Genomic DNA, 17,805 nt, shown 5'->3' with positions numbered 1-17,805 from the left:
GACCCAGAAGCCTGTGATATTCATTGGTTTTCTGTTCTGTAATGTCAACAGTGAACCTTCATTGTCTTCTGGAGCCAAGGAAAAATTCTACACATTTTTTAACAAAAAGGCCAATAACTGGGCAACGATATGCATTTTTATTAGAGCGAGAACAACAGGAAGGAGTTTGGTAATAAATACATACATCTGCAGGATAGCTCTGATGAGAAGGATGAACCTTCAATGCTGGGTTGGGGATGTGACGCCATGTGTGGGGCAACTGGCCAAAAACCATGGAATCATAAGCTGAAGGACCCTTGATTCACCCTTAATTTCTCCAGTTTTAACTGTAGAACAGAGAGCGTGAGATGATGCCTGACTTTATTAATGCTTCCTCTTGTGTTTTTCCGCAGGAAAGATGACCTCAGTAACATTGAGGTCTCTACCAAAAAGTAAGACAATGGTTTTAATTGAAGTGGACAGGTCTAGCATTAGTGTCCCAAAGAATCATAAATTTCCTTCCACTTTACTCTGCAACTTTAACTGAAGTTGAATTAGATGTTCTCTGGATATTCCAGGTTTACAGTTATTACAGTTATTGCTAAGTATCAGGGAGCCGGGGTGGTTCACTCACGAAAGGTTACTAGTTCAAATCTAAGCTCGAGGCCTACTATTGTAGCTTTGAGGAAAAGTGAGAAATGCTGCTGATTTGAGTCTCGGATGGTTTCGTAAGTTTGAGCGGAATTAAAATTGATACTAAATACAGAGAAAGATGTGCAGCTCACATTGTTCATGCTGGAAGGTTGAACGTTAACTGGCCCAACCCATGACCTGGAGACACCTGCATTTTAAAGTGTTTGCAGCTCATAAAATGAAAATTACAGAGAACATTACAGTCATCAGAAGGTGCAGGTGGGCAAACTGTGGAGGTTCTAATGCTAAACCCATATATAAACTCTGCTCTGCATACCTAGCTTGGTGCCATGAAGATCAGACTGGCTCCTCCGAGAATGGAGAAAACCAGGTGGCAATCAGATCACAGCACCCGAACAACGAATAACATTGTCCATAGGTGCATTGGATCATTGGCTTCTTATATAAATTCTTACATTAGCAGCAGACCATGTGAGCTATGAGACCCAGTAATGAATCGCAGATGTGAAACAACATTGTAGGACCAAAAATAAATTAAAAGCAGAGCAAATGTGAAAGGATGGCATTTCAAAAAGGAAATGAAAATATATTCTTCCCATTCTGTATGATGTGTTCAAGGGGGAAAATGCTGTCTGGTTGCCCTCAAAAAAATGTGGTTTGAATAGAGTCACCGAAGGATGGTTTTCTTCAGCGGCAGGAGCGGTGATGATCCTAACGACAAAGCGCTGCATCTGAGTAGTGAGGAGAAAACACAGAGGGACTGTTGTCCGACAATGAGACTCCCTTGTAGATGGCCTGCTTTGTGTTTGGTTCTCCTCGTGCAGCATCCCACCGCGTGACCCTCCCCGCGTCACTCCATGTCGCTCTTGCTGCGTCATGTGATGCCGAAACTGCAACCGTCCTCTTTTGTCACGTCGCTCTGGAGCACCTCCCTCGACGTTTTCCTTAATTTAACACTAAAATTAATAAATATTGCCGTTTCATACTCGTGTGCTTTAATATATTAGGCATTTACTCATATGTCACTGTTACCGGTTAAAGTGTGTTTGCATTGTTTTTTAGTTAATGCCTTGAGCAGGAGTTTGAGGCTCCTTCTCTCATCCTCCTGAGAGAAGAGCCAGGGCGTTGCCTACACAGGTGATGGAGGCGCTGCCCCAGGGGGGTCCATAGGGCTGCGATCCAGCAGCAGCCTGGCCTGCGCAGGAGAGAGAGAGAGCACCGTGGGTGGTTATTGCGCGGCAATATAATGCAGGCCTCCTAGACAACCGCGATTTTTAAAATGTACCATGCTGTTTAATAGCACTATGTTACTAGTGATGAATAGAAGAGACAGACAAATGTACAGCTGAGGCTCAATAATAAAAGTACGGTTTTGCAATAGCCACAAAGCTGAATTCATTTGTTCTGCAGGACAATGACAAGTGTGCTGTTAATGTCAATTTTATAAGCTGCCGCCCTGTAAAGTGCTGCTAATGTTGATTCAGACGAGTCACAGTGGTGTGATGCAGCCTTTCATTTAGAGGTACAGGAATTTGCAAGAGTATTCAGCCCCTTGACCATTTTTTTCATTAAGAAAAATAAAAAACTGAAATATGCTGTTTGGACAAGTATTCAGTCCCCACACATTAATACTTGGCTGGGCCACCATTTGGGGTATGTATATTTCCATTTACATTTATTCCTTCGGCAGACACTTTTCTCCAAGATGATGTACAGTATATGTACCTGCTTTCCATACTGCTCATGAGTGATTTTGGCTCATTCTTCTGGGCTGATTTGCGTTGGGTTATTCAGTCTGGCTGGATGACACTGGTGAATCTCAGTTTTTTAAATAGTGCCAGATTCTCACTGGGACTGATATAAAGACTTTGTCTGGGCTAGTGCAGGACATTTGCTTTTTTTTTTTTTTTTTGAGCCATTCCAGTCTTGCTTTAGCCCTGTGCCTGAAATCATTGTCCTTTGGTTTTTAGCAGACTGAAGCAGATTCTCTTGCAATATTTCCTTGTGTATTTCGTTGTATTTTGCTCCATTCATTCTTCCTTCTGTTTTAACATGGTACTCAGTCCCCCAGATAAACATCAGCCCCACAGCATGATGCTGCCACCACCATGCTTTCCTGTAGTGTTTGTGTTGATTGAGGCATGGGCAATGTTAGGTTTGTTCCCAACATAACAGTCTGAACTCCACTTGCAACTACTTGGTGGTATAATGTTACTTCCACTTTCTGATAATGGAACCAAAAGCATCCACCTGGATACTAAAACACTCTGACATTATTTTAAACTCATTTTATCATTTATTCATTTGTATAGTTCTAACTCTCTATAATGTTCTTTAGTCTTTAATTTCACGTTTCCTTCAGATACCCATGCTTACTAATGAACCTTTAACAATGGGGTTTTCTCCGAAAAATGTAACAATTGCATGCTTTAATACTTAAATAGAAGCAAATTGTAAGAAAGTGTGCTCCCATTAAAGCAATTGTTTTCTTTTGTGTAAACTTGGCTTCCACAAGCCCAGAGACTGAATATTTATGCAAACAGGATAGTTCAGTTTTTCATTTTTTGTAAAGCAGAAGTAAATTAACATTGATTTCATTATAACATTTTGAAATAAAATATTAGAGAATGAAACTTTAGTGTGCTACTAATAATTCAGTATTCAGTAAAATTAGATCATTAATCAGTGGTCTGAATGCTTTTGCAAGGCGCTGAAAAATACATTTTGGTTTCCACATACCTTAGTATATCTAGCATTACTCTACCAGTTTATATCTCCACATTGGGGTCTGTAAATCCCTTCTTCCCTTCATTGACGAGAACAGGTTTCTCTGTGCGTGTGTGCCACACGAGAATCTGTAGGCAAACAAGGGAAAGCGTGAGTGTCGGAGTGGCAAGCCCACAAGATGTGATACTATTTTTGCTACATCAGGTTTACTGAGCTACTGGTTAATCCAATAACTCAGTAAACCTGATGTTGCAAAAATTTCCAACAGTTAAAAGCTTCAACAACTAAGTGCTAATAAATCAAATTAATTTAGTTACAAAACTGCTGATGTAGTTTGCACATTGTATTCCTCCAAACCCAAAGAGATGACTAGTCTATATGTGTCACGGTCACAGACGGGAAACAGGAGGTAAGGTTTGGACCCAAATGTGGGTTCGTTTATTTTGGGACGGGACACGGGAACAGAGAGAAATTGAAGTCATGTGCAAGCGTGGGTCTTCCGAGGCGCAGATGTCTTTCCACGGGGCGAGGCAAGAAACAAAACTGAGAGGACGAGCAGAAGGTCAAAAGTCAGTACATCTGCGAACGAGGGACAAGGGATGTAGAGAAGGAAGAAGCAGATACACTGAATCACAAGCCAAGCAGATGGACTCTAAGATTCCGCAACCCGGTGAGTCGACATTGTTCCTTTTATACCTGGCTGGTCCGATTTGCTGCAGGTGCGATCTCTTAGCTAGATGGCGTGGGTGTGACAATATGAGACAATTCAAGAAAGGAATTCTTCCCTCGCAGGTCTAGAGAAGAGCCATAATTGTACGTGCCATGATAAAGCAGTATTGTGGGCAATGGGTCTTATTTCACCTGCATGACCACAGCCTATTGTCTCCCATTAGGAGGAAATATATCTGGGAGCTTCAGATGTGCTTTAGAGAACAGAATGAGGTGGCTTCCTGGATGCTCAATGTTTGAAATTAGACCCACAAAGATGCGTTTTGTGTGTTTTGTCCGGCTTGAGATCAAACACATGGACACTCCTTCAGCCTGTGCTCTTTAAAATACTGCGTATTGCACTGGATCCTCCTGTTACAAATGGCTACAAATTTAAATTAAAAATTAAAAATGAAATTTAAATGAATTTTTCATTGCATTTTCTTTAGTTATATATTTTACAAAACCTTTGTCTGTTTTGGGGCAAAATGGGGCTTGTGTCTGGGGTTTTTGGTTGTTGGTCATCAGTAATGAGGTGACCAACGTATGAAATATTTATTGGTTGATTTTGGGCAGCAATCAGCATTGAATAAATGTTTGAGGAGGTAACCTGGTTTTAGTTTAATTTAAAAAGTTTTATAGAACATTGTTTATTTTGTTATACGGGTGGTCAACAACATATGATGGGTTCAATTTCAACAAATTGGAAATCCCTTTATATCCTAATCCCTTTATACAATCTGTCACCTGGTGACCAGAGCAGGCAGGTAGAAGCCTCACCTTAGTGCAATTGGCTGCTCTGGGCTCCAGGTCATTGAGAGTGACCAGTTCTCGCAGCAGGCTGCTCTCCTGGTAGCCGCCCTTGACTCCCCGTAGTTTGAAGTATGCCTGTGGCTTGGCCAGGATGAGGTGCAGGTTGATGGCAAAGCCGGCCATGTCGATGGCGAAGGGCCGGTGTGGGTCAAACACCGTCTTCCAGCCGTATACCTTGCCTGCTCCATTGACCTTAGGCGACTCGTAGCGGAGGCCGCCCACGAAGGCCACAGGCCATACGGAAACCTTCTGGGTCGACCGCATCTGGTTCAGCATAGAGAACAAACTACAGTAACATGCACATCCCCAGTACTTTGCTTTCGTGTCTCTTTATTTTGCAGGCAAGGTGTTTTGGCGTAAACACTTGTTGGAGGTGGGGTCGGGGTCCGTGAGATGACAGACTGTCAAGGGAGAGCCTTACCCCAGGGTGCTGTCATTTTAATTACAGTAATTAGAATAATTACACGTTGTCTTGTTATTTCAAACTTCTGTTCCCAAAGAAAATACAACATGCCACAAGAGTGGCTTGGGAATTCTGCTTAACCGCAAAATATTTCTAAATAGATGTTTAAGCTTTGTCATGTACAACTTTTGCATACAACTATTTAAACCGTTTAATTTCATTCACAGCTATTAAAACAGGTAATTCCCAGGTGTCCTTGCAGTCCGACTTTTTCTCTCCTTCTGCAGGGTCTTTTTTTAGTAAGCATCAAGCCAGTTGTGGCAGGACTGGGGGCAAACGAAAGGGACAGTAACGGATTTCCCCCATCAGAGGCCTCTGCCACACGGGGAGGAAGCCTGCTTTTTCCAGAACGCACGTTAAATGATGAACGTGTGACTCTGGTGGCTAAAAGGTGGCCTTGCGCTACTGTACATATTTCATGAAACATGATTATTTTCTGCAGAAGGGATGAGAAGTCTAATAGCCGCTTCTTCCACTGTTGCTGTGAAGACTGAAGACTGGTTGGGTGGTTGAAGGGGTCGTCACACCCAAGTGCTGATGTTTGGCTCCTTCACCTACAAGCCACATGGAGATATACACACGACACACCACTTCCGGTCAAAATCGTGACGCCTACTTCAACGGCAGCACTTTCGCTGTTCTCACCTCCTCAAACAGCTCTAGGCTGTAGGTGTTGTCGTCGTCTGCGAAGTAGACGACGCCCAGCTGTGTGGCGTTTTGGCCGAGGGTCTCGCGGAACCACCGCAGGGCCAGGTTCCTCTGCATGGTGCCGCGGGGGATACGGGGGTCGCGGGTGTCACCGCGCAGCTTGTAGTTGCGAGGCGTTTCCACGTTGAGGTGCGTGTAGTTGAGTCCCGTCTCGTGGAGCAGCCGGGCCACCAGTGCCGTCGGCCTCGCCGAGTCCTCCACCAACACCCAGTGCAGGTTGGGCACGTGCAGGAAGGTGTTGGCTAACCGTGTCAGCTCTGCCTTTTGCACGGGCCGGCTATAGGTGGGCGTAACCACGTGGATGGTGGGCAGGGTTTCGGACCAGGGCGGCGGCCGTGTGTACACGTACTCCGTCCGCACCACCTCCACGATGTCCTTGTCCGAGGAGCAGTACTCCCTCAAATCCGGGCCAGGCACCGCCTCCCTCTGAACTTCACTCCTATCATCTGGGCAGGAGACATCATTTTGGGTGTCTGTCAAATCCCAGTGCTGCACGGTGTTTCTCTCACGTGACCAGGTCCACAAGACAGTGTGGCATGAACGAATGTTTCCAAATCAACATCTATAGCAACAGTTCAGGCTTCCCAAAACCTTCACTGTCAAACATTGTGGTTGTTGGTAAAAACTGCAGTGCAGCATGAAATTACTACAACTTAAAGAGCAACAGATATAGGCTTATATTTTTTTTTACAGTTGCTTCCAGCATTATTTACCATGGTTATTTGTTGAAAGTCAAGTAGAGTTGTCATGCCATCACAAATATTTTTTAAAATTTTGTATTGCGGTAGGGTGGTTGTTCACAGTGCTGGAAGAGGGAGGGATGTTGTTGACAGCATGGGATGGGCTAAGAGTAACATTTTTTTTCGGTGACATTAGGGTGAGCATTTCCACTGTAAAATTGGACACTATCAGTAAAACCCCCAAATGGCCTGATAAACCAACCACGTGTCATTAGGGTGAAGTTATGGTAAGCTAGAAGATACCGGGGCTCCAACAGAAATCAAGACCACCGCCTTTTTTTGCATCATGATATGTTTTTTCTGACAAAGATCACCTTTCAAAGGGCCCAAACATCACTAAACATCACTTTATTGTAAACAGAGCCAAATCCCTCTCAATGTATATTTAAAGTAAAATTTTGTCAAGAGCACATCCTGTGTCCCCCCCTCGCATCATTTGTTTATGGAAACATTCAACCCTTTATTAACGTCTGCCAACAGCACTTTGGCAGTGCTCTGTATGGTTAATGACCACACATTGAAGAAATGCGTTCACTGCATATATTTAAGAAGCAGTGAATTATTCAGGGAAACTGATTTGAAACAGCAATTACCATTAATCGCCATAGGTTTTCTCCGACTGCTTAATAGATTAGTACATTTACTCTGTAATCATTTTTTTGCTAATTACCTAAAATGATTGTTTTTTATAAGTTTCCAGTTACGAATACCCAGGTGTCAGCACTGAGTCGATATCACAGTGATGAATAACTCTCTATTTGTGACCTGTGGCCTGCTGTGCAATTTATGACCTCTCACCTGTGATTGCGCAGACTTATTCTTGGCCTGTCTAACCTTTTCTAACATTTTTTGGTGGTTGGTGATTGCAACACGTCCTTCAATTAGTGACATTTGCCCTGCCTTGTGGCGTATGACCTCGGACCCGTCACCGGACCTCACCCTTTCGGATAGCGAGCAGGGGGGCGATGGTGCTCTGATGCCACACTGTGATGAGCAGCGTCCACGGTAACACAATCAGCACCACGGCGAGGATGTCTCGTCTTTTCAGCATCTCCGGTGCTACTCTTAGGCTTCGTCATTCCCTGGAAAGGGGAAGGGGGGGGCAAAGGAACCTGGTTGACTTTATTGAAATTAACACACCCACAATTCACTTAGTAAAGAGGTTTGTAGTTTACCTTTCTTTGTGTGGTTGTATGAGAAGGAGAGAGAAAGAGGGAGAATATCTAATTCTACAGCGCAAGATCCAGTAGAATAACAACCAATTTGTGGCAAAAACCAAGGCAAATGAAACACTGAGGATTTTACACACACACACACACACACATTGGCTGAAGCCGCATATCCCAAGCAGGGTCGTGGCGAACCGGAGCCTAACCCGGCAACACAGGGCGTAAAGCTGGAAGGGGAGGGGACACACCCAGGACGGGACACCAGTCCATCAGAGGGCACTCCAAGTGGGACTCGAACCCCAGACCCTCCAGAAAGCGGTTCTAGCCAGACCTGCTGTGCAACCACACCCCCCACAGCTGAAGTCCTTAGATGAAAATTTCTCCCCATATGGAATATATAATTGTGGAAAACTTTTTATTCTCCCCAATAATGATGGTGGCTACATGTTCTGTGGCAAACTATCACCTCACGTATGGTTGCATTTAGCTGTTACATACACCTTGAGCCCGTTTGAGACATCAGCTGAGGTTGAAACACTAAATTCATTCAGTATGTATTCAAACAAACTCACCTGAGAGTATCTATTAACAACTCAATACATGGCCCCTTAGTACTTTATGAAACTTTGCCTTTGCCTCAATTAACCCTAGGATGTGTAGTGGTTGAAGCTGTTGCTTTTGAAGCGAAGGTCCTGGGTTTGAATCCCCACTTCTGCTCTAGTACTCTTGATCAAGCTATTTAACCTGAGCTAGTGCAGTAAAAGTGATCTAGCTCTTTAAATGGGCATATCATTGTAAGTAGCTAAGTGGAAGAACCTTATATTGTAATTTCCTGGTATCACCTGTACAATGGTTAATAAAAGTAAAATGGCACTTTCTCCCTGATTTCAGCATACCTTGGGCAATGCTATTTCCATACTGTAAAGAGACACCTCTGCAAAGGCCTGGTCATGTCTTCTTAGCAGAGATTCCATCCATCCATCCATCCATCCATCCATCCATGCCCTGTTCAACTAATCTAATTAGGAGTCATAGACACAGTAGGTCGATCAGATCAGATCCCCATTGAGTGTTCCAGGGCAGGCCAGAAAATGACCTTCTAGTAGGGCCTAGGCTGACCCCTTGATCTCTGCCCAGCAAGTCCTGAATCAGTGCCTTGGCTTGTGCCTAATGGATCCTGGGTCAACACATCACATCCGAAAATGTCCTGGGTGGACCTTTCTGTTCCAGTGGGTCATATTAACAGCTTCTCCAAAGTGAATGTCCCAGGGAATACGGACAGACACTGAGTTCTGCACTGACAACATGACACAAATGTGACTTTTCAACTAAGTACAAAAAATATTTGAAAAGGCTGCTTTTTTCATAATGTCGTCTTTTGTCTGGAAAATAATTGCTTTGAATTTAATCTCAGTGTAGACAAAGCATGAATGGAGAAATAAGAGAGTTTTTTAGGCTGAATGTCTAGACATCGTGAAAGCGTGACTGGATTGAGAAGTCATCAATGGAGTCATCTGCCTAAGAACTCCATAAGAACACACTAGATTGTCATAATCTTTATTCCATTTTAAATGGAAAAGTTTCGTTATTGCTGTTGCTATTTTTATTATATCTGCAAAGCACTTTGAGCTGCATGTATGATTAAAAGGTGTTAAGAGATGTAAGTCCCACTGTGACCTCCATGTAGCTCGGTGCCATGTGACTGATCTGTCACAATCTGCAGAATCCTGTCAGTTTTTAGCACAGAAGATACCTGGTAATAAACATTTATATGGAATATTTCAAACTCCACAGTACCAGTGGAAAAAGACAAAGGGATTTGTTGAAAACTTCGGAAACACTTCTTTCGCTGTAGTGTACGTCTCAACCGCTGGTTTTACCACGGCTCTTCTGCTCTTAATCGGATTATGAAAGATGGGGCTTTGAAAGATGCCTCATGTGGTGCTCCAGACCTTTTGCAGTCAAGAACTGAAATGACCCACAAGCAAACAGCACTTTTTAGAAGCTTATGAGACACTTCTGCTGAGGATCTCCCAAAGCTGGTCTGTGCTCATCTTCACTGAATTACTACAGTCGCAAACACTACCTCCTCAGGTTATGAGAGGCCAAACTGCAAATTTTTAAAGACGGAAATATTTTTGTTCTAATTTTTTTCCACAAGAAAATGCTTATCGTCATAGGTTCCAGTTTCCTACAATTTCTGCTGTGGAGCAAACATAATATTTACCCAGTGACGTGATGGTAAAAAGCACCCAAATACAAGAGCAGTGTGGGACTGCGTAAATGGTCTGTGTACGTTGCGCTCATTTGTTTTTTTTTTTAAATATTTGTTTTTTGTGAATATTGATTTTGAATGTTTATTTGAACACCGACAAACAGGAAAACAACGCTCTCAGTCAATAGTTCTGTTTTCTCAAGGAGTTTACACCTCAAATATGCCTTCCCAGCCTGCTTAGTGTTCCCACACTTTCTTTCTCTCACTAGCAAACAGTCACCCCTTTACTGTGCCCATAAGTCCCCCCAGTGGTTGCACACTTTATTCACATTGTTCCCATAATGCAACTATTTACAATAAACAAGTGTCGCACTCAAACTCGCAGTAACGCAGGTCGTTACAGTATCATATTATTTATCATTTGCACAAATCGCTCCATAGTGGACATTTTTTCTGATGAATAGACCGCCAGTGAAGCTCACAGCGCCTGGGTGGCGCGAGATGACATGGGTTCGATCCCCACTCAGTCTCTGTGGAGTTTGCATGTTCTCCCCCGTGTCTGCATGGGTTTCCTCCCACAGTCCAAAGATATGCTGTTCGGGTTCAACCAGGGTGTGAGTAACAGAGAGAGTGTGTTCCACTGCTGTATGGATGAGTGACCCATTGTAAGTAGTATATAGCAGTGTAAGTCAACTTGGTGAATAAGGTGTGTGAACACATAACACTACATAGAGTTCATGGAGAAAAGCGTCTGCTACACAAAATGTAAATGTGCTCCAGTCTGGAATTTCGTCACACCTGCATGTTTGAGTCCTGCTCACAGATTCACGTTCCACTTGCTGCCTTTGTGCAAATACACTGTGTGCCTCCTTGTCTCGCGTATATTGTTTCACCTCCACCCGATACTTTACAGTGTACACTGCGCACTTATAAATACACTCTGCACGTGGGGTCATTTTACTTTTCAGACGGAACAGTGACTCCCGTCCGGACGCTACGATGTTGCAGAGTGTCAATGAGTCTTAGAGCAACAGCAAGGGGGAAAAAAAAAATAAAAAAATCATTGCATTACCATGGAAACCAAAGTGGACATAATAATGCTAAAAGTGGCAAGAAGATGAGGAATGTTGTTAACTGCACATGAGCCAACAATTCTGTGTAAAAAAGAATTTGTTGAGAAAAAAAGTCAGGCTATTTGTGAGGTATTTGTAGAAAATAACCCATGAATAAATCAAAGCATTTGTGTATCATAAACCTTTTATTGATTGTAAATTAGTGGTAAAAGTCACTTTGACCTTAGATACAAGATGAGTTACACACTTCCCGTCCCAGTCGTGTTTATAATTTGAGGATCCTGTGTATTCATCACAATGAATAAACATGAATCATTATTAAACTTTTATTACTCAATCACCCAAAGCTGGCAATAAATACTTGATAGAACATGTTCTCAGAACACACCTACACAAGTAATTAAACCCAACCAAACCTGTTACACATATAATTATCGTGTTATTGTGGTTATTATTTATTGAGCTGACATCTTTCTCCAAGGCAACTCTTTTTTTATGCTTCTGAGAGTACGGGGCATCGATCACACGATGAAGGTAGCTCCTCAATCATGTGCTCACTTACTCAGAGGCACTGCGTGGGATACACTCTCAGCAATGGCTTTGCGCTCTCTTAAACCATAACTTTTTTTCTTTTTTTTCCCCCACTCTTTCCTCATTTACTGCTCAGGACTGGAACCCTGTGGCGTCTGCGCCGTGGAGCCTTTTGATGCTCATTCAGCTGGCACCCAGCACCAGCATGGCAGCAATGGCCAAATTCCCAGGGAGCGTGGGGAGCAGGTTGTCAGTCCAGGACCAAACCACTGAACACTCAAGGGGGGGACATGGGGACACTGACTAGCACCTAAGGGGATTTGGGATTACATGCACAAATGGCTCTGATTATGCTACCCAGCCATAAACTCATTTTAATGAGTTTACGAGGTTAGTGGGATCATTGAGAAGATCCTTTAATCAGATGCCATTAACAGAGAATTAACTGACACAAACTCATTCATTATGCATTCAGTCACCTTTTCACTGGGAGGCTCATGATTACCCAGCACAAATGGCCGTTTTTTTTTTTTTTTTTTTTTGCAGGAAGTGACGCATCAGATCTTTTCCCTGTTTGAAATATCATTAGTCAGATATTTTTCAGGCTCAAAGCTTCAGTGTTATAATTATATACCAGCAGATGTGATGTATGCAGCTCAGATCATACATCAGATCAGAGCTCCTTCCCATAAACATGAAAGAGATGATCTCTCTTTAAAAAGTCTTATTTGCAATAATAATGCCTTTAAACTTTTTCTGATGAACAAATTCTACTTCAGAAGAATGTTAATATATCGTTATCATTTTAAAAGAAAATGTGCTGTTTCCAGGGTAGCATAGTGGTTAGAATCATCAGTTGATGCACTTGGGTTTTAAATCCTGTTTTGCTGTATTTTCCATGATCGAGACACTTACCTTGAATTATTACAGTAAAAATTACCTTGCTGTATAAACGGGTAGATCACTGTGACTAGCTTACTATGCAAAAAACCTGTTGTTATAAGTTACTTTGGAAGGAGTTAGCTAAACAAGAAAAACTGATTCTTATTTATGCAAAGGATTTTTTTTTGGCCTTTTTTTACTTTGAATACTCTTGATGGCACTTTTCTCCAGAGTAACTTATAATGTGAGGTTACCTACAATTAGTTACCCATTTGTACAGCTGGGTAATTTTAATAGAGCAATTCAGGATAATTACCTTGCTCAAGGGTACTAGAACTGGAGGTGGGATTCAAACCTGCAACCTTCTGGGTCCAAAGACTACGCCTCTACACTGTGCTACCAGCTGTCTGTTTTTCTGGGTGTGTGTAATGCTTTCCTATATTATTTTGCACGTTAATATTTTCACATCATTTTCGGTAATGTGTGAAGCCCAATGTTAAGCAATTATTAATAAGGATGAGTGCTTTCGGAAGGGAACAGACAAGCAAAGTCCATTTTTTTCCAGTTTTGAATATATATATTTTAGCACTTTCAGTCATCTGTCCCCCTCAGGCCTGAAAGTACAGTACATGACATCTGTCGGCGTTTCATAACAGCTCAGTCAAGTCCAATTAATTAAGAATCTGGGCGCGAGCGAAGACAGCTGGCACACAGAATCCCAGGAAGAGGACCGAGAAACGCTCATTTAGAGGCAGCAAGCTTTACACTCGGATTAGGCTCCCAAGAGCTTGGCGGAGACTCCGCGTTTGGCTCGCACTCCTACCGTGTCCGTTTATAGTCATAAGCACAGAATAAGCCTTTAAAATCTAATTTTATTACTGCCTCAGTTTTACACCACTTCTTCTATTGGGAAAGGATGCTGGATCTGATCTTTAGAAATGTATTCCATATTATAATCCATCCTTCCATCCTGAAAATACTGAAAATGACATGAAATCTAACAAAAGGAGCGTAACAGGACTGAAGCAGTGTGGTCTGTAAAGATGTGACCTTTCTATGGTGGAGAAAGTGGAGCAGCGGTTTCCTGAGCGCCATCCTTCCATCCTTTTGATATGAATGATTTAATGACATTCGCCAATTAATGACATTAATGAGACACCAGGCCTTAGATGTGTATGAGCTGTTAAAATATTCATATGGTAGACATGTCTTCACCTTTCCAGCAGGGTGCTGTTGTGGGAATTTTCCTAAACAAATCAGTTCTTTAGAACTCAATGGAACTAATTACATCCTTCAAGACCTTCCTGTTGGTTTTTTTGGACCTTCTGTAGCACAGATCAAACCAGTTAAATACGTTTGCTAAGTATGAAATAAATACTCTGGAATTATGGCATATCACATAGTAATTTAGACCATTATACAAGGGGTAAAATTACTGCTTTTGAAAGTTTATACCTGTAATTGTTAAAGAAAGGTTTCTTCACAGTGCTGGTACTCTGACTCACTCACTCACTTATTCCCTCACTGTCCATAAGTGCTTATTCTAATGCAGGGTCACGAAGGTCTTTTGATGGACTTTTTTTCTGAGCTATTTCTTATATCATGTTCCACAGTTCTCACATTGCCCCAGATCGAGAGTGGAAGTTGAATGCACTTTCGTTTACTCTGAACTGTATGTTTCTTGAAAGCAAAGCGTCAACGAAACAATAAATGTAAATATACTGTATATCTAACTTCGGCGCTGCGCATCTTTCGGACTGTGAGAAGGATTTCTGAGCTGTATCACCTTCTTACTGAGGAAGTTCTGATATCACCGCTGTGTTGTGAGAAGTTCCATCACCTCAAGGTCACAAAATATGACATCACATCCAGATTGAGTTCTAATACCATCTCTGGATTGGGAGTCATGGACCCCATTGAGCGACCGTTGTCCTCACATGGCGATCCAACTCAACAGCACGAAAGCAGGAACCTCGCCTGGGTGACAATCACTAAAGTACCTACTTTTCAAACCCAACAGAATGAATATCAGAATTTCCTCATTGTAAAGTATCCAACTTGCAAACTGTAACAATAAAACTGAAAAAAAGAACACAACACGGCAAACTAACAACTCGAAACATGTATGACAGAGCCAGCCAGCACTGGCTTTATATTACACGCCAACTCAATTCAGCTTTTGGACTAAATACAGTTGCTTTAGGTGCCTCTTATTGGATGGTGTGAGAAGAAGCGGGAAATACTCACAGGAAGTGCTCTCAGCGTCGGCTCCTCTTCCTCCGGTACGGTCCAGGTTCGGCTGTTAGCCTGGGTGTCGAGGCTCCATGTGCTCCCTGTCCTGGGGGCAGGACAAAGCTGGCGTGGTTCGGCTGTGGCACTTGGTCTCGTCCTTGGGCCCCTGTGGAGAACAGAGAGGCCGTCATTCCTCACACGAGAATGGCTCCTGTCTTTGTGAAACAAAGGGCAGAATTGTGTGAGCGGATGGTTGTTAGTGGTGGTGGGGGGAAAGGGATCGGGGGTTTGCGTGGGGACAGTAGAGCTTGGTCAAGAGATGCCATAATTCACCCCATTGAAACTGCCCACAAAACAAGGGTTTGCAAAAATAACCGAATGTGACGATGACACGCTTCACATTTCCTCGACCTCCCATCACTCCATCAAATGAGATTTGCCTATTAGCGGGACAACCTCATTCAAAAGGTTGCGGTGGCCTTTTCATTCAGTGCACGAGCTGGTCCCAAACATGAGCTCACTGCGGGAAAATTCCCACGAGCAATAAGAGCACCCTCATTATGACCGGCACAGACAAGCTTTTCAACTGCGGTGGAGCAAAATAAAAACTGACCAAAAGTGTCTCTTCCAAGGTTGGACACTTTGACTCGTAGAGGAAAAGTGCTGATGTACAGCAGTCTAAAAAGCTGGCAAAGCTTAGCCCTAAACTGGGAGGTTAGGTAGGAAGCTGGACAGATGAAGGTCCATGGTATTTGAATGAATTTGATCTTTGGCTCCACACTAGAAGTGACATTAAACATTTCCATGGAAAAAGTCTTCATGGAAAAACAGCTGGGGTTGATTTAGGACAAGGGGAGTGGAACGGAAGTGTTTCTCCCAACCCAGTAACCTATGTCATAATGTCATACAAGAAAACATGTTCAGTCACTCCGTACACAATACCAGGCAACATCCCAGCAAAGAACTTTGTCATAATGGCCCTTCAGAAAAGGAGCATAATTCATATTTCAGGTGGATGGAATAATATTTTAGACTAATTATCCATTGAAAAATGTGATCAAAATATGTCTGCGAAACAAAATTAGTGATGATGATATATTGAACAGATGCTGATAATTCCAATATGCAACACATACAGATGTGTCTTCAAGATACATTTATTAACGCTTAATGAAGAGTTAACAAAGAATAAATTAGGACTAAAGATTGAAAATAATGATGGTTAAAGTGTACGGATCCATCCAACCTGAATTCCATATTAAAAATGCCAAGTTCATGCCGTAAGAAAGATATTTATCATTTACAGTTGGTTCACATTTTATGTGAGTTTAAACTATGCTATTTTAAAATGATGTCACATAGTACCCTCAAGTATATTTCTGTTTAAATGATGCGATGCAAGTCAAAATACTTCAAATTGCATAATTATTTCACTGGCTGTCAGAAGCTAATGGTACGAGTGTTACGTTGGGGTTCATGTCCATGTAATATAGCATTTACCATTATTACAATAAAAATTTGCTGCATTTGAAATACATGTGTGTTTTCTGAACGCAACCCTCACGTAAATTGAGAAACCTCTGTTTTCAAAAATCCAAAATGTCTATTTTTGTAAATAGCTCTCACGGTGAATGCCAAGATAGATGTGGGTGGAACCCAGAGCGGGGTTTATTGGATGCTGCAACCAGGAAACTCATGCAGGGTGGAGCAGTGCTGCTGCAGGGAATGATGCGTTCAGGGTTGCTGGAGTGGAGACCGGGTGTCCATGCGGGGAAGGATGAATGAGGTCCCTGGTCGTCAGCGGGGTTGAGGTCCGGAGTTCCGTTGAGGGCCCGGCTGAATCGAGGTTTGAGAAGAGGGTTGAGTCCATTGTCCGAGGAAGGGCAGGTGTCAGGTTCAAATCGTTGTCTGAATCAGAGTGGAGGGACTGAGCCAAGGTCGGGCATACGGTTTACTCAGAGGCTTTTGGGATTGAAAAGATTGCAAGGGAGGTGTGTGATCTCTAAGAGATTCCACAATCTTTCTGAAGCTCTTGGGTGTCTTCTATTCCTCCTCCTTAATTGTGTGCAGTTGAGGTGGGCGGATCTTCTGTGTTTGATTGTCTGGGGGTGTGATAATTGCCCATCCATTTTTATTAACAACCATTAAATATTATTTTTCTTTTCTTGGTTTATCCACGGAGTTGTGAGTTAAAATTTGTTTAAATTCATGCGGCTTTAATTTTTCAGAGCAGACCCTAAACATCAGTCATGTATGATGGATGAAGCAGAAAAAATAATGTGGTTAGCAGCTTATGAAATATGCATACAGCGTGCATTTGCAACGGCAGACCTAAGTCTACCGTGGGAAGGTTAATGTATCGTTAATTACAATGCAAAGGCAAGAAAGATACACGCCCTGGACACAACAAAGCTTTAATTGTGCATGAATAATTAAAGGATGCTTCATTGCCTCACTAAGTTGCCCGAGAAATCCTGCAAACGACAACTGCGTTTTCCCTGCCTTGTTGGACGCTTGCTTGCTCGTGTTTTTCCGTGGGTGCCGTGAGGACACGGAGCGGGGCCTGCTGTATGAAATGGTGAAGAAAAGATGAAAGGCTGGAAACTAGAAAGCCATGTAAAGCAAAGTTCTGCGAGGGAAATAGGTCGGGTCTAAAAATAGTGGCCAGGGAGAGGAACGTGTTTGGAAGGTGCAAGAGACAGAACACAAGTGCTTTCTTTCCTTTTATCCTCTAGTATAACTGTCTTACCCTGCCAGTCAGCTCTCCTTATTGGTGAGGATTTGGTGTATTTCATGGCAATACCTTTGGGACTTGACAGAGCCCCACTTTCAACATGCACTGCTCAGAAAAGCCTTATCAGGAGCAATATGAGCACTGACAGTGGCACCATGTGACTACAGTTAGACTGGG

At 42.7% G+C, this 17,805-nt stretch overlaps 1 protein-coding gene across 1 annotated transcript in view; it reads right to left on the bottom strand.

The window, feature by feature from the left end:
- Positions 1–124: 124 nt before the first annotated feature.
- Positions 125–17,805, bottom strand: part of LOC108921370 (galactosylgalactosylxylosylprotein 3-beta-glucuronosyltransferase 1-like) — a 39,076-nt gene continuing 21,395 nt past the window's right edge. The window contains exons 2-7 of the mRNA XM_018730844.2: positions 14,910–15,060; positions 7,732–7,874; positions 5,990–6,498; positions 4,849–5,145; positions 3,373–3,488; positions 125–1,828 (exon numbers count right to left, since the gene is read on the bottom strand). Coding sequence (XP_018586360.1) covers positions 3,402–3,488; positions 4,849–5,145; positions 5,990–6,498; positions 7,732–7,843 — 1,005 coding nt within the window. The 5' untranslated portion in view covers positions 7,844–7,874; positions 14,910–15,060 and the 3' untranslated portion in view covers positions 125–1,828; positions 3,373–3,401. The remainder of the gene's footprint in view (positions 1,829–3,372; positions 3,489–4,848; positions 5,146–5,989; positions 6,499–7,731; positions 7,875–14,909; positions 15,061–17,805) is intronic.

This window comes from Scleropages formosus, chromosome 25 (genome assembly GCF_900964775.1).
Source record: "Scleropages formosus chromosome 25, fSclFor1.1, whole genome shotgun sequence".
Taxonomy (NCBI): domain Eukaryota; kingdom Metazoa; phylum Chordata; class Actinopteri; order Osteoglossiformes; family Osteoglossidae; genus Scleropages; species Scleropages formosus.
The sequence above is the reverse complement of the archived record's forward strand: the minus strand, read 5'-3'. Positions and strand labels throughout refer to the sequence as shown.